At 35.1% G+C, this 25,227-nt stretch overlaps 2 protein-coding genes across 4 annotated transcripts in view; one reads left to right on the top strand and one right to left on the bottom strand.

Moving 5' to 3' along the window:
• Arl13b (ARF like GTPase 13B) overlaps positions 1-8,330 on the bottom strand; it is a 61,450-nt gene extending 53,120 nt beyond the window's left edge. For both annotated transcript variants that reach the window (XM_026405274.1, XM_026405275.1), the window contains exon 1: positions 7,982-8,330. In XM_026405274.1, the coding sequence (XP_026261059.1) occupies positions 7,982-8,040 (59 nt within the window). In that variant the 5' untranslated portion in view covers positions 8,041-8,330. The remainder of the gene's footprint in view (positions 1-7,981) is intronic.
• A 5,711-nt stretch (positions 8,331-14,041) lies between these two features.
• Positions 14,042-25,227, top strand: part of Pros1 (protein S) — a 96,912-nt gene continuing 85,726 nt past the window's right edge. For both annotated transcript variants that reach the window (XM_026405271.2, XM_026405270.2), the window contains exon 1: positions 14,042-14,225. In XM_026405271.2, the coding sequence (XP_026261056.1) occupies positions 14,150-14,225 (76 nt within the window). In that variant the 5' untranslated portion in view covers positions 14,042-14,149. The remainder of the gene's footprint in view (positions 14,226-25,227) is intronic.

Raw genomic sequence — 25,227 nt, 5'->3', positions numbered from 1 at the left:
ATAGTGGCTAACAGACTCCAAAATTAAGTTCACAAGGATATCTTATCTCAGGGTTTTTTTCAACATAACACATATATATATTGAGATATCAGAAATATAAGCAGCATAATATTGGAGATTACTAAATGTGGAAACCATTTATATTCTGAATCTTGTTTGAATGGAAATATTACAATATTTTTAATATTTTGAAGGTTAAACTTCCTCATAAGTCAAGTAAAAAAGATAATATTTCATCTGAGAAAAGGTATTTCTAACTTCAAAAATATTATTTAAGTCAAGGAATACTTTACTGAAAGCACTAAAAAGCAAAGCCTGACACATGAAAACTCTACTACCTAAAATACTTAAAACTATATGGTGCAAGTTCTAAACTTAAGCATGAGCATATATATAAATTCTAAAAGTAACATAAACATATCTAAAAACAGACTTAGAAATACTGTTTCATGACACAATGAGAAAGTGAGAAAAACACACAAACATGGATTGGAAAAAAATCACCAAAAAAGATTCATGGTATTTTTATTGTGAAGGTATACTACTTTCTCACATTTTAATTCAAATTGCAGATCTCTGCATAAAATTACATCAAAACTATTAACTAAATTTACTGAGCACTAATAAGTGGTGAGAGCACCAAATTTGGGATCATACCTTAACTTTTAAGCTTTGATCAAGTCAAATTCTTAGTGTCAGTTTTTTCATCTTTAATATAAAAGGGGTAGGGGGCTGGAGGGCATAGCTCAATGACAGAGCTTGGGCTTAACATGCATGAAGCCCTAGGTTTAATCTCCAGTACCACAAAAAAGTTATATGTAAAATATTGAAGTCAAATAGGAGTGTCTCTAGCTCCTTTTCTATCCTTCAATTGTACAATTCTCACTATTCATAAACAAGCATTAAAGAGATAAAAAGAAATGTAAGTCATTCCAGTTCAGCATATAGTACATTAGGTAATCCTTGCTAATCTGTATGTACAGCTTAATTAGGATAATAAGAACTCAGCAAAGTCTATAAATGGTCTAGATTTAGTTATATTTATTTAGGCCCAAAAAGTGATATTGGACAGCTACATCCCCTATGGAGGGAAAAAATGTAGCAGAGATGATGTACTACATCACAGTATTCTTTTATAAGACTCCACATCTATGTATAGAAAGTAATGATACATATTGCTAAGTGTGATCACTAAGTCTCTTCTTTTAGACTTGATCACAGTGAGTAATCATTTACCATCAAATTTGAAGTAAAGTTTGAAAGGCTGAATTGTGAGGCTGAAAAACACAGAAGGGAAAAAAAAAAATTTAGTTCCAGATAGTGATTATCACTGGGAAGGATAGTGAGGATGAATGTGGTGCAGAAAGCCTCAAGGATTTGTTACCCATTTCTTTAAATATAAAAACTGAAATGTGATATTAAAAGCTAATATTTGTAAAACCTGGGTGGCAGGCACATAGGTACTTATATTTTTCTTTTCTTTAATTAATTAAAAAAAACTTTTTAATGCTAGAACTTTTGTTGCCAAAATGTATTCACTTAAATTGGTCTTAATTTTCTACTTCTCTTAAGTGGACCATGCCTAAAAATATGTTCTTAGATAGATTAGAACATTATGGCTGGAAAGATTCTGTACTCAGAATTAAGGCCGCTTCCTATACAAAATCACAGTAAATGTTTAAAAACAAAGTATAAAAGTATTTTTTAAAAAAGCATAGGTGAATATAATCTTGGAATGCTGGTGAACTCCCTAAACATGATATTAAAAGAATGGTATATCTGAATTAAAAAAAATTTTAAGCAGCTCTGTTTCACAGACAACCAAAGAATTCAACAATCTAACAGTGGAAGGAAATCCCTGCAACAAGTACAACAAAGAAAAGTTACTACTATAAACACTTAAACTCTTTTAAAAACTCAGCAGAAAATGTACCTTCCCTAGTTGAAAAACTGTAAAGGAAATCAATGTAGAAATTGGTTGAAAATAAATCATTTCTGAAGAGCAGTTTGACAATAACTATTGTTAGACAAACTTTAGGCACATTAAAATTTTAATTTAATCATTCATCATCATTCATTGATGCCCATTAACTATTTACTGGGCTTCAGTATGGTGGCACACACCTGTGACCCCAGCACAGTCAAAATAAGGACATTCCAAGAGGAATTAAACAATTTAAGTACCCCAAATCTGACATGACCAGATGTCATGAAAGAATGGCCTGTGAAGAGTCCATATAGCCAGGCTCAGGTCAAATCACAACCTGTAAGAAATTCAGATAACATCCCAAAAGCAACTAGGAAATATTGAAGATTTAGAATCATTTGCATATTGAAAAAAATAAAAGACAGCAGTGTAGACAATAAATTGGAATGGAAGAGTAGAAAGTCTGTAAAAGAAATATGGGAGAGAAAGAACAGAAATCTGAACTAAAATAGAGGAATGTACAGGGAATGTGGAAATAGTCAAAGAAGTTTAAGAGATATAGTAATCCCCTCTTTCTGTAGTTTCAGTTGCCTGGGGTGTATTAGCTTTCCATCACTATAAAATAATATATAATTAAATTATAAAGAGAAGAGGTTCATTTTGGCTCATAATTTTGGAGGTTGCAATCAATGATCAATTGACTCCAGTTGTGGGTCTATGGTGAGGCAACACATCACAGTGGAAGCACATGGTGTAGCAAAAGTACTTACACCATAAGCCAGGAAGAGAGAAAGAGGAAGGGGCTAGGCTACCACACCCAGTTTGAGACCATACCCTCAGTGATCTCCTACCAGTATGGGCCCTACTTCCTAAAAGTTTCACCACCTACCAATAGCATCAAGGAAGCAAGCTTTTAACCCATGGACATTGGGGGACACCCAGTGAAACTATAGCATGCAGCCTATTGTGATGCAAAAATATAAAATTCTAGAATCAGTTTAGAAGTTTTAAATTATATTGTTTTGAGAAGTATGATGAAATTTTGTGCCATGATACTGTCCTACTTGGCTGTGAATTATCACTTTTTTTCCAGAGTATCCATACTATATATGTTACCCACCCATTAGTCATTTAGTAGCCTCAGTTGCATCACAGTGCTTGTAGTCAAATGCAAGGATATGGATGCTGGCCATTTTATTATACTACCGTTATAACTGGTCCATAATTATTAGTTATAGTTGCTAATGTGTTGTTGTAACTATATATTAAACCTTATCATTGGTATATACGTAAAGCAAAAAATATAGTATATAGATAGTATTTGGTATCATCCACAATTTCAGGCAACTATTGTGGGTCTTAGAATCTACACCTTACAGATAAGGGAAAACTTCTGTATTAAACAGGTAGAACCAATAAACCTGGCAATGTAGGAGAATAAAATACAAATGATTTTCATAATTACTCCTGACTTCTGATTTGGGTAACAGGGAGGCAAAACAAATTCATTAATATGAAACCCAAGAAAAGCAATGTGAATGTGTAGAATGGAAATGAGATGGGACATAATTTTGGGTGTGTTGAAACTGAGGATTCTGTGGAAATTCAATACATAAATCTTAGTAGATCAGTCTTAGTACTGAAACCATATTGAGGTGGTAGTTAAAATGCTAACACAGATTTACACACAGGAAGGATACGTGGAAGAAGAGAATTAAACACAGAATTAAAAGACAGATGAAGAAAGCCTAGCTGACAAAAAGAAAAGTGAAAGGAAGAAGGCAGTAAGAAAAATTAAAAAAAAATAAAAAAAAAAAGAAATCAGAGCATTTCAAGCATCAAATGATACCAAAAGGTCACAAAAGAAAGGACTGAAAAGAATGCACTGGATTTAATAACCAGGCAACATCTAGCACAGCAAGGACAATAACTAAAAGGTCAGGGCAGAAGTCTTCTGATGTAGGGAATTAAGGAATGCATGAGAGAGGAGGAAGTTGATACAGTGCCAGTAATCCACTGCCAACTGAGAATCCCAGGGTAAAGGGAAGGAGAAAATCTGTGTTGTTTAGTACAGTGGATGGAATAATGGCCTTTCAAAGATGTCCACAACCTAATCAGAACTTGTATATATGTAACCTTGTATGGCAAAGGGAATTTTATAGAAGTGATTAAGGATTTTAAGATAAGGAGTGTATCTTGGATTACCCAAATTGGCACAAAGTAATCACAAAGGTCCTTATAAGAAAAAGGCAGAAAATCAAAGAGGAAAGTCTTCATGCTGTTGGCTTTGAAGGAGGAAGAAAGGGGCCTTGAGCTAAGGTATGTAGGCAGCTACCTGAAGCTGAAAATAAATTCTCCCCCTAAAGCTTGAAGGAGAGTGAATTTGTACTTTTGATAGTAAAACTGAATAATAACATTTTCAAATAAAAGTTTAAGTTTATTGTTATATCACATAAGCTCTTTCTGTGATCTTTGGCTTCAATTATATATTGATTTTTATGCACTGGGAGTTAATGACTGCTGAACAAATTAAGGGAGGAAATGGAATAGAGTATAGGCATAAGAATTATCCTCAGGAAGAATAATGACTCCTTCTTTTACTAAAATAGGAAAGAAAGAAAGAAAGAAAGGTGTACTACAGAAATATAAAATACGAATTGCGGAAAGTAAAATCACTAATCCATACTATCTCCCAGGATCAGAGGTATGGTTTACTGAGTGACTCCTATACTTTATATGTCAAATACCTGAATGAAAACACTCTCTCTCAAAATGCTGCAACACAGAAATTATCAACACTTGACAGAGGAAAGGTGCTACAAATAGTAGGATTCAGACCCCAATCTATTTGACTCATACATGATATTGAGAAACGTGGTAGATAACACATTAATCAATCAAGTGGTCAAGGTCAACATCACCAGTAATAAGACCCTGCCATCACGCACCTTTGATATGATGTACTATGAAGAACACTAAAATTACCTCTATGGAATTCTTCCCAATAACACACCATCTTAGTCAAATCACACACAAAAAAAAAAAAAAAAAAAAATTGATGATTCTTCAAAAAGAAATTGATCAGTACTATTTGAAGCTCCAGAATATGAAATACAAGAAAAGTCTGAGGAAGACTAACAACACATGAAAAATGCAGTGTCAGATCCTAGAATGCATCCTGGAGAGAAACAAAAAGAATGTTAATTGAAAAACTGGTGAAGTCAGAATAAAGTGTGCAGTTTAGTTGATAGTATTATACCAAAGTTTAGTTTTTAGTTTTGAGTACTGTATTATGGTCTCAAAAAACAACACTATACTGCACTGCCTCCTTTAGGGCAAACCACTTGCCTGTGGGTCTACCTTTTGCAGTCTTTTCTAGATTAAATTACATAGCTTCAAAGTCTAGGTTTACGTTCTGGCTTGTAGTAATAGCAGTTATGGTTTGAACACAGGCTGAGTTCCTAAATCACCTGGTACCCTGATCTTGACTCCTGAGCTAGACTGGAAACTTAACACTGAATTTCTTGGCTCCTACCTTTTTGGTATTAAACAAATCAAATCCCTGACCCAATCTTTGATTGATATACTAATGGGAAAGCATCTAAGTGAAGGTAGCTGGTTAAACGCAAAGGGTACAGAATATACTGGATAAGTTAGCGATTTCAGAACACATTATGCTTTTAATAATCATTATCTTCTGTTAATTATCACATTTTAAAACACATCTTCAGAAAATGTAAAGAAGAATCTCAGTACAATAGTCTAAAACTTGAAAATTCCATAAAAACATAATACTCAAAGGCAATTTTCTTGGGAAAGTAAAAATATCATAAAACATTTTTAAAATCACTTTGCTTGCCTCTCATTTACCCTAGTAAAATAAATAGAACTATTTGCTAATATTATTTATGATGATGAATATTGGCAAAGGGTACTCAAATTAAATATAATAGCAAATATTTATTCAGCCACTACTAATGAACCAGGTATTGGACAAGAGTACTTTTGATAGGAGTAATCCAACTTGTTTAAAATCCTTTTATATTTAATATTATCCATCATGGAGAGATGTTTATCAATAGCCTTAGTTAATAGTAAGCTATGATTTAATGCCAGGTCCAGTAGAAATAAAATGCATGCTACACATAAGTTTAAATTTTCAAAAAAAAACACATTTTAAAAAAATAAAAGTAAAGAAAAACAAAAAGGTAAAATTAATTTCAACATGTAATCATCTTTTAAAAAATTGATATTATTTTTGCATAATAAACCTTTACATAATTCACTATGTAATCTACACTTAACAGCATTTCAATAAGGACTAGCTACATTTCAAATGCTCAATGATCATATATAGCTAGTTGCTATCCTACTGTATAGCACAGATCAACCTGCTGCTTAATAAAGAGAAAATACCCTTTGTGTTGTAGGGTTGAGCTTTAATTCTATTTTTCTAATAAAATTCAATTACCTTTACACTTGTAAATCAATAAATTCTTTTTCTGAGCTCTTGTCTTTTCTTTAAACAAATTCTAAAGAATACACTAGAGCTGCTATAAGAAGTAATGACTTCTTCAAATTATAAGTTTGAGTGTTTTTAATTAAAAAGGACATATACTAAATGCTCTCATAAAAATCAAATACATTTTTTAAAAGACAAAAACATAAAGGGTCATCTATTATAAATAATTTTCAAGTCTTGATACTCTGAAATCAGACCAAAATATGAATAAATTGAAAGCTATACATCCAAAGATACTTCTTTAAGTCTTAAGAATCAATCATATCATTTACATTTATTAAAACATTCAAATCCAGTTAAAAGCTCTCCAAAAGTTTCATTTAAAGCAAGTTTCTTTTTCATAGATATGTATTTTCCTTATAATGTGTAAATACAGCTTTTCCAATTCATTCTTTTTTTTAAGAGAGAGAGAGAATTTTTTAATATTTATTTTTCAGTTTTTTAGGTGGACACATCTTTATTTTATTTTTATGTGGTGCTGAGGATCTAACCCAGCGCCCCGCACATGCCAGGCGAGGGCGTTACTGCTTGAGCCATATCCCCAGCCCTCCAATTCATTCCTTAAAGAATATTTCTTCCTTGTGGGAAATATGATATTTGAAATGTTAATTTAAAAACTCTTTTTGCTATATTTTATCTTTGGCCTAATTCCAAAGTAGAACTATGGAAAGTCAATATTATTTATACAGAGTAAGAAACTGAAGATCTTTTTATAATCTGGGCCTCTTAAGTTTTAAAAGGATCATTTTCAATGATTTCTTCCTAACACAGAGCCTGGCATATATTGTTTCTTAATAAATATTTGTTGAATGAACAACAAAATAACAGGCATCGAATACTAACACAGCTAGCATTACAAAATGAAATGTTTAGTGGTAACTTTCAATTGAAAGGTTTTAATGGAGTCCAGATGAAAACTGGAGCTAAATTAAATAAAATACTATCCATCACTTATTTCCATTTAACACTTTTGAGGCACAGATATTATTACCCTTATTTAATGTATGAGGAAGGTGGGGTCAAAAGTGGCTGAGTCATCTAATTATTAAGTAGTAGAGCCAGATTTCAAGCCAAGTCCTCAAACAAAGCTGGGGGGTGGGCGGGGGTAGAGCACAAATGAAAGTTGAGGAAGGATAGAGATGTTAAATGGGATGTGTGCACATTACTAAAATTATATTTCATGCATCTTTGTTAAATCAAAAAAAATTACAAAAATTTCTGAAGAAAAACACACAACGAATAGTCTGTTACAATATCTCCTGCGCACTCATGCTCTCCTCCCACCAACATCTTTTTAAGAAATTCAAGCCTATTTAAAATATAATGTCCATTAACAGTATTGACCAGAACTCAAAGGCAGAAAGCAAAAAAGTCCACATCCTTCAATCTGTTCTCCTAGGACAAGTCAAACGGACAAATAAAGCAAACCCCATGGCCTGGCGCTCAGAGAAGAGGCGGCGACCACCCGAGCCCTTGGGGCTCAGCTATTCCCATCCCCTAGGGCAGCGCCAGGACAATTGACTCCAGTTTACCTGACAGGCTCCCGCCACCGCTTGAACCAACTGCAGCAATTGGCCATCAGACAGAACATCCCAGGTAGCTCCTCCAGCCACCTCCCATTCGAACTCCTAGCGAGGATGGGCCCCTAGCTTTCGCGGACCGATCCCAGGGGCCCTCGCCTCTACGGGGAGACTCCGGAGACGATAGGCCCCGAGGACAAGCTGGGTGGGAGGCAACCGCAACCGGTGAGAGCACCAAATCCCGCTAACTGCGTCCGCCCGCGAGCGGGTAACGACAACCCTCCTCCCCAAGGGACAACGGTACCAAAGACACAGCGGAGCAGGGTTAGCGGGACCTGACCAGAGAAAACCCCGCGTCTACGTGCTGACGTTCCTCCCAGGCGCGGAAGACCCTCCTCAAGCACCGCCCACATTTCGTCTCTCCAATCAGCGATAAAGGATCTGCAATGGGGGACTCTGAGTGGCTGAAGGGGCCGGACCCTCCGCCCTCCCCAGAGAGGTGGGAAGGGGAGGTGGGCGTGGTCTAGAAGGAGAAGGTGGAGCTCGGGGAAGATGGCTCTCGTAACTAGGCAACCAGAGCGTCCAGAGATATACCGAGTGAGGGGATAGAATTCAGGCTAGGCCTATCCTTATATCCAAAATGTATTACTTGCCCAGTGTGGCTGCTTCTGTTCTGTCTCGAAAATCCCTGAGATCCAGAGATCTTGGGTCTTGTGCGTGGATTTGTTTTGTTAGCGATGGGGATCCTCTAGGGTCCTGGTCAACTCAGACTGCATAACTACAGGAACAAATAACTGAGGCAATTATTATAAATTAAGAATAAGCCAGAAACTCACTTGTTAAATTTTCTTAATAGTTCAAATGGCTGTGATGTTTTAATCTCTATGTTTATGTGTATTTGTTATGTAAAATGTGAAATGTAATCATTTGATATTTGCTGTTATGATTACAAAAGAATTTTATGTTCATTAGTTAATATGTGAAAAACACTGAAAGGAACAAGAAAGAAAATAATATTTATCATTCACCACCCAAAGATAACCAGTGTCAGCACTTTGATGTATGTTTTTTCCTGGATTTTCAGATACATGATTGCTGGCTATTTAATTTCAGCAGTTTTGGCAGTGTGATCTACTGACTATTTTGTAATGTTTCATTTTCATAATTATGAAATATAGGGATTTCTGTTATATTCTTTGAGAGAAAATGATAAGTACATTTTGAAAAATGCATGCGTGTTAGATAAGTAGAGACATGTTTGTTCATTCAGTTTCCACAAATATATACCATCAAATTCTAATAAAAGAAAAGAAAGCCCTGGGAATCCCTGTGTATTCAAGGAAAAATAGTGGTTTGGAACTAATACTTACGTTTTAAATTATTCTCTGATTTTTACTAACTCATCTCATGAGCTTACTGTGAACTTCTGTGCTCCATCTATAAATTGGAATGAAAATATCTACCTTGCAGTATTACTGATATGTAATGAAATATATATATATTAAGCGCTATTTCTGATAGCAGATTTTGAAATTGGTGTTTCTGTCTCATAAACATTTATGGCATGTCATATCCTCCAGGGTCGGGGATGAGAGGACGCGGCAAAATAAGGCCAACAATTAGCCATTTACTATGAGCCAGATAAGTACTGTTTCTGTTGACACACTTTAGTGGTTCAAAACTTCAAGTAGCTCTATTGTTGATGTTAATTCTTATCCATTAACTATGATTGGGCTTAAGTCCCATCAAAACATACATTTTAGATATAACTTTTGTCTTCCTGATTATCAAATCAGTTTTCTTTTGTATCTTTTAATATGTTTAGTGGAGTTAACACTTTTCTAAAATTTTCTCCTTGAACTTTCACAAATTTACACTATTCTTGTTCTCTTCTTATCTCCCTAGCCATTCTTCCTCTGGCTTCCTATATATATTCTCTAAAAAACATGTTGTCTTGGAGAATTCGATTATTACTTCTGTGCCTGTAGGCTGTTACTGTGTGACTGTTTCTTGAGCATTTCAGGAACTAAGCTCGAAACTTTTTTCCCAGAACATGTACTCACACTAACTCTAATTCATAACTTTCCCAGATCTGGTAGTGATATATTTCTCCTTTTTTTTAAGAGAGAGAATTTTTGATATTTATTTTTTAGTTATCAGAGGACACAACATCTTTGTTTGTATGTGGTGCTGAGAATCGAACCCGGCCACACGCATGCCAGGCAAGCGTGCTACCTCTTGAGCCACATCCCCAGCTCTATGTGATATATTTCTTATACTAACATGCAGTCAGTCACAAAGCTAACAAAGCCAACTCTTTGTTTTTCAATATATTAACTTAAGTTTTTGCAGCCACAAGAGCTGCTCATCATTTCTAGTTATCTTTTACTTAGAGGCATGAAATAGTTATTCCCATATGGAATCCAGCATGCCATGTATTTTGTTTTGATCGATGAAATTTGAGTGGTACATCACTTTTTAGTGAAAGCATTTAAGAGCAATTCTCCATGTTCTCTCATCCTTTGCAATGGCAGTCATGAGAAAGTATGTTGATTAGAGGTACCATAAAATCAAGGCAGCATGGAATGCTAAGCCAACACTGGAAGACAACTACCTAAAATTTGTGTAGATCTAGAATAGACTTCCCATGGCCAAGAAATAACACTTGTTATCTTAACCACTGTAATTTTATGACTGTTTTACACAATGTCATCTATTTTATTCTGAATGATGAAAATAGTCTTGCCACTATCATTCTTTTTGTCATAAATATTCCCAGGCTCAAACTATTAAATTGAGTTAAATATTTATGAATCACTCACTGTTTTAGGCACTAGGAGTATAGTTGTGAACAAGACATAAGAGAATTCTCGCCTCATCAATCTTGAATTCTACTGATGGGAGGGATGATAAGGCAGATATCAAGCATAATTAAGTATATTAGGTAAATTATTAGCAGAAAAATGGAATTGGGAAAATATAAAATTAAATGAGGGGATGGGGTTAGAGTTAGGAATGGTATTAGATTAAGAATTAAATTTTGAACACTTTGTATATTGCATATTTAGAAGTATATTCAAAATACATTTCAGTTGAATAAGATTCATCATGTGTTAATCAATATTGAGCTAAAGTTAGATATCATCATCACAGAGTGAACTTCTGAGGTAAATTAAAAGCCTGAATATTTTATCCAAAGATGTATTATTAAATTTTATTTTTAAGAATTTCAGATGATTTTTCAAATTTTGATACTACAATGTAGGACACAGTTTTGTTTTGTTTTTCTGTTAGCACTGATAACTATTGCTGGCACTGTGCTGGACATTTGCAGGACTAAAAAGATAATCACATTCAATCATAATCTTTGAAAGAGGAAGATTTTTTTTCTTTTGGTCAACTTATGTTTCTTTAACATTCCCTTCTTCACACTTTTCATATTTTTATGTTTGTATTTGGACGATTGTTTTGAATGTTGTTGATTCATAGCTTTGGAGATTTTTCCCTCCTTGAGAAATTTGAGATCTCATAGTTTATATTCTCTTCTCAAATTGTCCTCACAAGGTGAGGAGATTCCCAAATGGGGATTTTATTTGAAGTCTCATAGCTTACAGGTATTTAAATATTTATTAATTAAATATAATACTTATCAATTATTTTGTTTAATATAACCCAAACAATTCTACAGAGTTTTGACGTGTATTTATATTTAAATCATTTGGGACTAAGAATAAAGTAACAAATAGACTGATAGACGGGGTGAAATCAAAGGAACCAAGAAAGAAGACAATTTAAAAGAGTCATAGATATACTCAGTCATTCTTTTTATCTATTTGCCTTTTTTTTTTTTTTCCTTTTCCTGTAGTACTAGGGATCTAACCCAAGGCCTGATGCATGCTAGTCAAGTGTCCTACCGCTGAACTATATCCTGAGTCATTTTTATTTTTTTCTTTGAGCCTGGGTCTAAGTTGCTCAAGATGGTTTGAAACTTAAAATCCACCAGCCTCAGCCTCCCAAGTAGCTGGAATTATAGCCATGCACTACCACACCTGTCTTTCAATGATGCTTTTTTGCAATGAGTTGAAGAGGTTCATAACATGCCATCCCAAAATATGCCATTTTGGCATATGTATTATTTTGAGTCAAAGGCAATCAAGAACCAATAGAAGTCAGGAAACCTCTTTACTTTCCCTTCAACTGCCTAAAAATAATTAATTTCTTCATTAGCAAAGGAAATTGTGTTAGCTTTTTATTGCTATTACAAAATACCAGAGAAAATAATATTAAAGAGAGGAAAAGTTTATTTTGCCTCTGGATTTTAGAGGTTTCAATTCATGTTTGCTTGGTGTGGTTGCAATACATTTTGGCAGAAGAGCAGTTGGCAAAAGAAAGCTGCTTACCTCATGGCACCTTGAAGCAAATAGAGACAGAGACTAAAGTATGGGATTCCCAATATTACCTTTAAGGGCGTGTCCCCAGTGATCTTCCACTAAGCCCTACCTTTTAATGGTTACATCACCACAGGCTTATGATCAAGTCTTTGGAGGCCATGGTAGTTCTAAACTATAGCAAACTTACATTTGTCAATTAAATTTCCATTAGTAAAGGTATTTACTTGTGCCAGGAAGAGAGCTACTTCTGAAGACAATTTTTATTGCCTGAAAAACTCTTACCTGCACAACAAAGCAACCCTTCTTGACAATACATTTCCTCTGCCTATCTTCCTTTAATTTGCCTCCTGTCCCTCCAACTTCTATACCATTCCATAGTTTAGGATGTTAAATGTGTCAATCATTCGGCCACCGCCTTTGGTCTCATATTTTAGTGAAACTCCCTGCATGCATATATAATTATTTATTGTTTTCTCCTATTAGTCTATCTTATGTCAATTTAATTTTAAGACAAGGCCCAGAACATACAAGGAATATAGTAGGAAGAATTTTCCTCCCTTACAGAGTGAATGAAAATTCCTCAGCCCATGCTCTTATGAGAAAAAGTGACTCTAGTATTAATCAAATTCCACCCAGCTGCATCACAGAACTGTAAAAAGCTAGAGCTTGAAGATACCTTTAAAATATGGAATCCTATCAAATTTCACTCACACACATAAGAAAACAGTTGATATTTCATTTGGGCAGAAAATGAATAATAAGTATGCATTGAATACTACTATTAGATACACACTTATTGCTTTGTATGTTGTCTACTGAAATTATCAGCTGTATGAAAATCTATAAGTATCCCTATTTTACAGATGATAAGACTGAGTGAAACTTAAAAAGTTTAGTAAGTGGTAGAATATGAGATTTGAGATCAGGAAGTTTAGCTCCAGATGCAGCCCTAAACCTGTTTCACATGCGGATGTCTAAGGAAAAAAACTAAAGGTAAATATGCAAAGAACAAAACAAACAGTTGGAAAGTGATGGAATTTGATACATTGTGTTTTTTTTTCTTAAAAAAAAGAGAAAAAGAAAAATATTTTTTTCTTACACCACAAATACAAGACCCAAACAAATACAAGACCCCAAAATACACCACAAATACAAGACCCAAAAAACATTAGGAAGACTGCAGAGAATAGAAATAATGGAAGAAATTGGATAGCTTCGATTTCTTCCATTATTTCTATTCTCTGCAGTCTTCCTAATGTTCTCCCTGACATCTAGGTTTGGATAACATCCTTCTGGGCAATCCATTTCTCTTCCTGAGCCTGGGGATCCTCTCTTCTAAGTCCTCAAAGTTCTCCTAGCCACTCAGCCTCCCTTAAAGATTTTTATTGAGTTCCCTTCTTATACCTCTTCCCCTTTGTAAACTTCGCATTCTGGAGAAATGGAAAAGCTGGACCTTGGGAACTGGTGAGGAATGACAGGACGACTGGCAGTATTTGCTGGGCCTCCAACACTCTCCCGGAGCCCTTCCCCCCCAGCTCCCAAAAGCTTCCTGGAAATGTCCTTGTTATCACTTCCCCTCTCGGGCTGGGGGCTGGGAGCGGGCGGTCCCCTCCCCACCCCCACCCCCACCCCGCCCCCGCTGTTCCGCCGGCTCTCGCAGGCTCTCAGGCGCCGCCTCGCTGCGGTGCTCAAAGAGTAGTGCCCGGGCTAGCAGTTCCGCCAAGCGCCCCGCGCTCAGGCACCTCAGCAACGCGCTACTGTACTCGCCCGCGCCTCTGCCCGCTTCGAAATGAGGGTCTTGGGTGGGCGCTGCCGGGCGCTCCTGGCGTGCCTTGCCCTAGTGCTTCCAGTCTCAGAGGCAAACTGTGAGTAAATCAATAGTGTCTTGTTTTCTGCCTTCCCCAGCATTGGCAAATGAACTATGTGCCCTGGTTGGTAAGACTTTTTTTTCTCTAGGATTGCAGCCTCCTAGAAAGTTTCCCTTAAGTCCTGAAAAACCACCCACTGTATGGAAGCAGCTGTGGACTAGCAAGCTGTGTAATGGTGGGGAGGATCAATATTTGCTCTGCCGTGAGAATCATGTGTTGCTTACAGGACTGATGCAAGAACCTGGGTGACGCTAAATATCAATGAAGGATTTAGAACGTGTACTCACCCTCTCCCTCCAGCTCCAACAGCCTAGGATCCTAAAGGACAAGGATGAGCACATTGCAGTATGAGTAGGAAGAAAAGTCAACGCACTGTCCTCCCCCTGTACTAAAGCCTGTCCCCACCCTGCACTCCCCACCCCTAGTGAAACTATCCTTTTGCAACTTCTGGACTTTGAGCTTGTCCTGCATTGACAAATGAACTGTTTCAGGATAACTGAGGTTTTGCATAGCAATAGAAGATGTCTTTTTCTAATCTTGAAATAAAAGAGACTGTTAAATATTACATTTCTCAGATCATTTTGTACTCAGGATTTCTGACAGTGTGTGCCACGGATCTGAGGTGGTGGCGTGAATTCCTTGCACTTTATCTTTGTATATACAGTTCCTTATGTTCCCATACCCAGGTTCAAGGCAGTGTATTGAGTATGCTCTGAAAAATGAATAAAGAGTATCAAGGCTTTTGGTACATTTTATTTGTCAGCTAATTTATTTTCTAAAGTTTAAGTACATTCACAATTTAAAGTGCTTTCTTGTGCTGTTTTATTCTCAGGAATTGGCACAAGAGAAGTAACTCTGACTTAAAAATAACATTTAGGGTACCTACAGCTCCAAAGTAAACTTTTCAAAGATGGCCCTTTATTAGAATATTACTAAAATTACACTTGTTTTTATTAATTAATCATAAGGATGAATGATATATTTTTAAAATTCTAATTTAAAGGCTAAAACATTACTTGTTGACATTATATTAAAGAGCTACAACTGCAAAACTTCAACAATCAAACTCCTATAATTAGTTATGGCTGTATGTGACTGTGTGCACAACCTCATCTATATGGCTCCTTAGGACAACCAAATATTTGCTGAAGACCAGTGTTTAGAGGAAGAGAAAGGCAAAAGTGGCTTGCCACACTTCTCTTATCATCACAGAAATTTGCTAGGTCCTTTATTTTTGTAGAGATTGTTAAATTTTGACTGAATCTAGGCAAAGGTAAAAATTATATATGTGTGTATATTACATATCCATGTATGGACAACAACACTTGTACATAGACACTGAAAACTAGGTAAATTAATTCTACAAATATATCACATAAGGAATAATTGGCCCTATAATGATCATTTAAAATTGTGGTTGCTCAATTGAATTAAAACCATGTCTGGTTTACTGATAAGGAAACAGATACAGGGATTTTTGTTTCTGTTTTTTGTTTGTGGTGCTAGGAATTTAACTCTGGGCTTTGCCCATGCTAAGCCAGTGCTCTATCACTGAGCTGCGTTTCCTGTCCTTTACCACCCAAAGATTTAAATTTTGAGATACAATTTGAACTCTAAATATTTTATTTATAATTCAAGTACCACCCCTAGAAATATAGTTGCTATTTAAGGAAAAGTTAACAAATTACAGGTATATTTTTGAGAGAATTGATATAAATCACGTAGTTCAAGCTCATTTTAATAATAAATTACTCAGAGATGTTAATTGATTTTTCAGATATTATAGGTATGTGTGTGTATATATATGTATATATATAATTAGATGACATATTTTTATGTGAAAGGAGAATCTATGTATTTAAAATACATACTGTCTACATATTTTATTTTTTTCTCTCTAAGGACTTGTGATACAGGGAAATAGGAGGAAGAGGATATCTATTTTGGCTAGGCTAATTTGGCCTTATCTAGACTTCCACTTTTGGGTGGTTGCAGTCTACACTGGACATATTTTCCTTCTCCTTTTGTACTCTCTTCTTCTATAATTGTCCCTTTAGTTATTCCTTATCTTTTCTTAAATTCCCTTTATTTCAAAGTCCAAAATATTGCACTGCTGGAAAGATTTTATCAAGGTTATGTTACAGTTAGGGTTTGTGCAGTAAAATTTGAGGACAGCTTCTGATATAGCAATAAGAACAATAAACTCTATGCCATATTCTCTTACCATCCTATACTAGGAAACCTAGTAATGTTTTCTATAATACACACTGTCCACCAACTTTAGTATTCTTTTTGTAGCTTAAATGATCTAAATGATTTAAATCTTCAAAATATTATAAGAAACCTAATAATACATAGATCAGCATTTATTACCTATGAGCAACAACACTATTCTTGCCATCAGAAAGAAGGAAAGAAGGAAGGAATAAAGGAAGTGTTAAGTGGATTTATTAGAAGTCTGTTGAGTGCCAGGTGCAGTGGCACATGCCTGTAATCCTAGTGGCTTGGGAGGCTAAGGCAGTAGGGTCATTTGTTCAAAGCCAGCCTCAGCAACTTAGCAAGGCCCAAAGCAACACAGGGAGATCTTGTCTCTAAATAAAATATTTTTAAAAGGGGCTGTGGATGTGGCTCAGTGGTTAAGTGCCCCTGAGTTCAATCCCTGGTACCAAAAAATAAATAAAATAAAATCTATCGAGTGGCATAATGGAAAACCAGATCTAGGAAAGCCAGAGACTTGCATTTAGGTGATCTATATAGTATGAACTCACATATTGTACTTTAGGAACTGCCATCATATGACTCCATTCTACCTGCCTTCTAGTCCTCTGTGTCTCTGTTCATGATTCCTAGGAGGCCTGATCATTTTGACTTATCTTTGCTTTTGGCTCTGAAGTCTTGTGATTAACAGCTTACTAGAATCACATAAAGTACCAGAAGGACAATTGCCACAAAGGAATGCATTCTTGGAAGAAAACAGATACAAGAAAAGTCTACACATTCTAATTATTGACTCATAATATACACACTTCTTTCCACAAATACCATTTGAAAATATTTCTCTAACATAATTCAAGTAACTATTATATATCAGAAAAACCCCTCTTCAATAGGTTCCAGTTGCCACATTCAGCAAGGAGGACCTGAGGGTACCATTTCCTAATTTAGTATCAATAGGTGATAGCCATATTTCCACTGGTTTTGTGCTGTACTTCATGGATGAAATGATGTTTTAGTGTACTAGCACATCTTATATGTGCTTCTTCCAAAATAAAAGACAATACAGGTAGTGGCTTTAGTACTTAATCATCTCTCTCTTTGTTATAAGCTAGATCTTGGTAGTAATTCCATCACTGTTCATTTTCTAACTCCCACCTCTCCCTGAGCAGTTCTGGAGGATTAAACTCAGGGCCTTATGCATGCTAGTGAACACTTTACCACTGAGCTACATTCCTAACCTTCCTATCTCTCTTGTCCTCAGAAAACTCCTCATTTTTGATTCTTGTCAATGAGATTAACCACACCTTATTCAAGAAGAACCTGAGCCCTTGTTGTTCCTCCCTGGGGATGATATACCCATTGCCTCTTTCACCATTTCTGTTGTGAATAAGAGTTATTCTGGAGGAGTTCTACTCTTCCTAACCCTGGTTTATATGTGGCAATGATACTATTTTTATTGGTTATTGTCATATTATTATTGATATTTCAGAAAAATACTTTTCTTTTTTCCCCCTAAGAGTTGTAAAGAACTTCAAATGGCTATATAACAGTCTCAGCTTCTAACCTCAATGGAAAGTATATTAAGTCCCATAGAGAATGCATTCCTTCTTGGTTCTGGAGAACCCAGATGATGAGAAAAGAATGCAAAAAACTGAGACTAGGTGACTGTATTACTTTCCTAGCATGCCATAAAAAAGCACCACACACTGGATGGCTTAAATAACAAAAATTTGTGCTCTCATGATTCTGGAGACTTGAAGTCTGAGTTCAAGGCATCAGCAGTATTGATTCTTTCTACAATGTATGAGGGAGCATTTTTTTTCCATGCCTTTCTCCCAGTGTCTGGTTGCATTAGATGCATACTCCCTGTGTTTTAAAATTGTTTTTCTTCTGTACATATCTTTCTCTAGGTCCAAATTTCCTTGTTTGGTAAGGACACTGCTTACATCAAATTAGGGTCTACTTTAATGATTTTAAATTGAATTTATTACCTGCCAAGACACTATTTCCAAATAAGGTCATGAATTCGCTAATATTGAGTGAATTAAGACTTCCGTGTCTTTCTAGAGGATATAGTTCAACCATAAAAATCACTAAATGTCAAATTATGATAAGCACTTCATTCCTGTTTTTTTCATTCCTGACCTGTGCATTTTGGTTCAAAAAGCAGCACAAGTTGGGCGTAGTCGAACACAACTGTAATCCTAGCTAATCAGTAAGCTGAGATAGGGGGTTTGTAAGTTCTAGGCCAACCTAGGCAACTTAGCAAGACCATGTTTCAAAATAAAGAGGGTTAGATGTAGCTCAGTGGTAGACCACCCCTGGGTGGTCCACAGAAGTAACCCTCTCCCACACACACACAAATAAACACTATGTATTATTGATTGCTGGCACAGAAAATATACTGCTTTTTTTTTTTTTTTACCACATTTTGGAAGATAATGTTGTGTCCCAAAGGACAATGACTGAGCTCCCAATAACTGATTCCCCAATAATCAATTTTTCATCATAATTATGAAACTATTTTCCTTATATATTCAGAGATCAGATGGACGGGTGGAGAGTGAATATAGATAGAAACCACATGAAAGATTCAAGCCAGAATTTTTGTCTCCTCCTCTTTGTGAATTCTTTCTGTTCCATTACACCAAGGAATGTCTGGCTTTTCAATGTTATTTATTGTGTGCCAAAGTTTGGTCTAGGATGGCATTAGCCAATCAAGCCAATTGTTAGAACTGAAGCTGGCAGCCTTAGTTTGCACATGGAATGAGAGTAATGATATTAATACATTAGTCCTGATTCAAAATCATGGTTTTGCCTTTTAAAAAGTTTTTCTATTATTGTGTGACAGATTAGCACAAATTTAGCAACCTAAAGTAACAGAGTGTATCTCATAGTTTTGAAGGACAGAAAGTCCAGGCACAAATTCAGAGAGACTACTTAGGGTGACAAGACAAAAATCAAAGGGTCGTCCCTTGCTGAAATCTCTTCTGAAGCTTGGAGTTCTCTTCCAACCTAGAGTTCAGTTTCTTTCAGCTACAGGACTGAGGCCCTTAGCTCTCTGACTTTTCTACCATTTCCATTTTGTGAACCTCTCTATAACATGGCAATTTGCTTAGATAAGCTCAGCAGGAAAGTGTTTGCTGCTGCTTCTTGTCTCTGACCTGTATTTTTCAAATTTGAACTTGGTATACAAGGCTCATGATCTAGAGGCTTCTATTCTTACCTCTTTCTATATAATCTGCCCTTCTTCTCAAAAAGAGTTATTCTTCCTATGTTTTTTTTTTTTTTTTTCATTCTGGTTCTTCTGTTTAGATGACTTTTCTTTTCTTTTTTTTTTCATCACACCCTAGCTTTCTCAGGTGGTCTGTCCAAAGTCCACTCAAACTTTAGAATACTTCATAAGATTTTGTCCATTATTTTAAAAATCATGATTGGAGCTTTCTAGAATCATCCCCCCATTTATATTAAAGAATGATTTAGAAAATTGTCATTTTCTCAATTATTATTCTCTAGTATTTAAAATATTATTTGGCATGGTTTTATTTTTCATACTCTTTTGCTTTAATTTTATACAAAGGATAAATGTGAAGTACTCTTTTATTGCTTTTATTGGAGTCCTTTGATTTTTAGAATTAACAAAAAAGCAGATTAATACATTATTGAATAATCTCTGTTACAGGCATTGGTTTATTTTTTCATAATCTTGTACTAGTTAGGATAAAATAGACTATGGAATACTAATATTTGAATTCCCCAAACTCCAACTTAATCTCCAAATTTTCATATCTCAGTGATTTAGCAATATTAGTGTTTCAGTCAGCTTTTTTGCTGCTGTGACCAAAAGACCTGACAGGAACAATTTTAAAGGAATAAAAGCTTTCTGGGGGCTTACGGTTTCAGAGGTCTCAGTCCAGAGAAGGCCAGCTTTATTGCTCTGGGCCAGAAGTGAGGCAGAACATCATGGTGGAAAGGGGATGGCACATGAAGGCAACAAGAAAAAAGAGAGGGAGAGCTGTGATCACCAGGGACAAAATATACACCACTAATTAGCCACCTCCTTTAGCCACACCCTACCTGCCTGCAGTTATCACCCAGTTAATTTCTATCAGGGGATTAATGCACTCATTAGGTTTAGACTCCTATAACCTAATCATTTCACCTCTAAACTTTCTTGCATTGTCTCACAGATAAGCTTTTGGGGGACACCTTATATTTAAACCATAACAATTAGAATATATTTATTAATCGTGTAAGTCCAACATGTTTTCCATCTTAGTTATACAATATGGTGCACATGGTATGCAGTGCCTCTGCGATAAAGAGAACAATGGAGGAGGTGTACTTAACTGCCTTGTTTGGAAATAGCAAAACTCACTTGTGTTTTTTGCTCAAATCATTCTACCCCAAGGAAACACTTGGAATGGTTTGTTAGCATTTGCCTCTGTCTCCTCTAAAGTTAAAATTGTTTCTTTCTCTAAGGGAGTATAAATACTCATTGCATATTTAACTTTTGTTGATATATTTAATGATCTGAATAAGATTTGTGATAGCATAATTAACTATGTTTACCAACACACCAGCTGCAGACTCCATTTTATTACACTGAGTTGGACTTTAATATAGCAGAATGAAAAATAAATGGTAATAGCTAATATTGAAAGTATTTCTATGATAACAACAATTATTAACTTATAAGTAAATATATGGAAAAACACCTTTAGATTTGGAAAGTGAAGTCCTGAAAAACGGTCATAACTCTGTTGTTAAAGTGTGGCTCATAGACTGCTTTACCTTAGAACATCTTAGAAATGAAGTATCTCTGGACCCACCCCAGATGTACTGACACAGAATACAGGATTTAATAAAATTGTCAGATAATTTCTATGCACATTTAAATTTGAAGACATTCCAATTTATAAGGAGATAACAGGGAAGATTGAGAAATGGTCTGTATTAAGAAATGAACAGAACGTTAGAGGGTTGGCAGTAGAAGGTGTTGGTTAACTTTCCAATACTATGATGAAATATCTGTGGCAATTAATTTATATAGATAAAAGGTTTATTGGGGTTCATAGATTTGGAGCTTCCAGTCCAAGTTCAAGTGACCCTATTGTTTTGAATCTCTAGTAAGGTTAGCACATTGTAGCAGCAGCACATAGCAGACTGCTTACTTTATTATCCTGGAAGCAGAAGAGAATGAATGGACCACGGACCCACAGTTTCATTGCAGGTATGTGCCCAGTGCCCAGAGGAAATCTCATAACACCCCCATCTCCTAAATATCCATAGCATTTCTCAGTAGTACTACTGGGGGACTATGCCTTTAACATATGGATCTTTGGGGGACATTACCCTATTTAAACCATAGTAGAGGGCAATCAAGGAGAGAGAAGGGGTGATGTTACAGAAAGGAGAAAATAAGCTGAGCAACATGGCATCCGATGACTAGAAGGGAAGCAGAGAAAGGCTTTTAGGAACTGGCATTTTGAAGTTCCACTTTAAGTTGAAAACCTTGCTTGAATGTAAATAACGGCAGATCTTCTCACCACCTCCCCTCCCTCTGCCAGTTCTTAAAAGGGATCAATTTCCACAACTAAGTTGACTAAGATCAATAAGAGGAGAGTTCCAAAAGATGCAAATGAGATGAAAAGTTTAGCAAAAGCAAACACACAAAACCAACCATGAAGAATCTGAGCTGGAAATGAATGCAGAGGTATTGGGAGACATTAAAATGTTTATCAGGTGTGGGATTTGGTTTCATGTCATCATTCAATGAATCAGAAAGGGCAGGATTACACTTGTCTTGACATCAGGAAAATTCAAATTATCTTTGCATTAGTAAGATTTGCTTGGGTAGAATTTGTTAATGCTAAAAGAAAAACAAATCTTGATGATGAGGGGGGAAAAAAGCCTAATATGCCTTGACTTGTTCTATTCAATGCTGCATATCCTTTTACCTAAATATTTGTTTTATTAGGTTTTATGCTACATGAGTCTGGGAAATACATATGAGAAAAAATTATAATAATTTTGGGGGGTTGATCAAGAATCCTTGAATAATTCAAGAATAAACAACACCAATATTCTGAAAAAAGATTAGAAGGAAACAGCATATTAGTAATGGGTCTATTTTGAAGGTGGGTTTAGAAGCTATTATCCCTTCTTTACTTTTTGATTTTTCTAAATATAATAGGTTAAGCATATTAACTCTATTGTGGAGGAATATCCCCGCCTTGGTATGTTTATTACACTGTTCTAAATATAGAGATTGGATTCTCCAGGCTTAAAGGGAAGTAATGTAATAAAATTATAGAATAGAAGCTAAGCCTTTCTACAGATGAGTAAAGCAATAGGAACTAGCTATCACTAGTTCTAGTTCATCAGTGTATTTCTTCTTAGTCATCTTGTATGTTTTTTGAAATGGACTTTAAAAAGATACATTCAAGAACAATGACTTTAAATTTTCATGAACACAATGAATTGTGACTTTCTGCATTATGTGATATTTTCTATTTTCAAAATGGCACATTTGACATTTTCTCAATGAAAATGAGATATATGAGATATATTCTGGGATATACCTCCCTAGCTATCGGAAAATGTTTCCTTTACCCTGCCTTTCTCTGAAGTTATTATTCTGTCTTTCTCAGCTTATTCTCATTTGAACTTAGGAAGAAATAAATTATTCTGGAGGTCTCTATTACCCCTCCTCTCACTCTCCAACTGGATTGGTAATTGAGAATGTTAAAGTTCTATTTTTTTTGAAATTCAATTCCTTTTATATCTACAAATATTTTCATTTTCTTCCTGCTTTTTTCTTTCTTTTATTTTTTCTTTTATTTATTTATTTATTTTTTGCACCAGGGATTAAACCCACGAGTGCTTAACCCTGAGCCACATCCATATATATATATATATATATATATATATATATATATATACACACACACACACACACACACACACACACACATAATTTTGAGACTGGATCTTGCTAAGTTGAGACAGGGTCTTGCTAAGTTGCTTAGGGCCTTGTTAAGTTGCTGACACTGGCTTTGAACTGGAGATTCTCCTGCCCTCAGCCTCCCAAGCCGTGTGCCAACATACCTGACCTGCTTTTGTTTTAATGATCTTTACTTTCCCTTAAATATTAGAGTTTTCTGGAGTTTATTTTATTTTTAATTTATAAATATATATATATATATATATATATATATATATATATATATATATTTACAGAGTAGTATGGTATTTTGATACATATATAGTGAATTGATCAAATCAGGGTAATTAATATATCCTCAAATACTTATTTTTTACAGTGAGAATAAATGAAATTACCTTTATATCTGTTTTGAAATATACATATAGCCAGGCACCAGGGCACACACCTATAATTCCAGATACTTGGGAAGCAGAGGAGGGAGAATTGCAAGTATGAGAGGAGCCTCTGCCACTTAACAAAACCTTCTAAAAATTGAAATTAAAATGGCCTGGGAATGTAGCTAAGTGGTAGAACACTCTTGGGTTCAATCTCTAGTACTATGGGGGTCAGAGGAGGGATACACATACACACACTCGCGTGCGCGCGTGCGTACATGCACATACACACACACACATATATATTTATGTAGAATATTATTATTAACCCAGAATTTCATTTAGGTATTCTGGGCTCATTGGACATCTTTCACCAGTTTAAACTACTAGCTCTATCCTACTAATTTCCTCACGTTATGCAATCTAATTTGAAAATACAATTATGCATTTTTAAAAAATCATTTTGTATTATCAATAATCAGAGACCAATATACAATTTTGCTTTATATTCTGCTAAGCTTCTTGGTCTGCATATATACATTACAGAATAAAATATATTAGTACAGGAATGGAATTCTGCTTTACACATTATTTGTAACCTGATATATTACATTTTCAATAATGATGATTATTATATCAATAGACTAAAAGCTGTCAGGATTTAAATAATTTTCATAATTTTCCATTATATGTGTTCATCATAATATATTTAATTAGTTAATTATATTAATTAAATATTAGTTAAATATATTATACTTAGTTAAATATATTAATTCCAGTGTTTTTCTTATATCATGGTGATGAACATATCCATATATATTCTTTTATATATATGTATTTTCATTAATTAATTTCCTAGAAACAGAAATGTCAACTGAATATCTAAATAGTGTTATTTTTGAAAGTCTTAGGTATATATTATTAATTATCCCTCTGGAAATCTGCTTTTAAGAGTAGATTTTGAGGAGGCCTAGCTCCTGTCATCCTTGTCAACATTGGACATTGACTTCAAAGAAAGCCTTTTTTTATCAATGCAGTAGTAATAAAAGAAGGGATGACCTTTTAGGGGACTGGGATGAGTAGATGTCTTAGCTGGACATGAGACTTCTCAAAAATGCTTAAGAAAACCTTGGCAAGACTAGAGTTTCTGAATCACAAAGTAAGGGAGAGTCAGAAGACTGAAATACAGCTACAGATGTTAATGTAACTTTATGTCTATCCACTGTCTGGAGAGGCTTGAAGGAATTCTAATAATGTTTGTATTTCATTGTGTTTCATGTGCTTATTAGTATTACATTTTGTTGTAAGAAATGTCTGTAAATGATTTTGGTCTGTTTTTCTAGTAGGGATTTTTTTTTGTGTGTGTGGATTTTTAAGTCGTCTATGTGTTAAAATATTAAACATTTTTTATAAAGTTTGATCTTTTTTTCTACTTGCCTCTTGATTTTTATAGGTATAA

The sequence above is a fragment of the Urocitellus parryii genome, chromosome 2 (assembly GCF_045843805.1).
Source record: "Urocitellus parryii isolate mUroPar1 chromosome 2, mUroPar1.hap1, whole genome shotgun sequence".
NCBI classification, from domain to species: Eukaryota; Metazoa; Chordata; class Mammalia; order Rodentia; family Sciuridae; genus Urocitellus; species Urocitellus parryii.
This window is presented reverse-complemented; position numbering and strand designations above follow the sequence as displayed.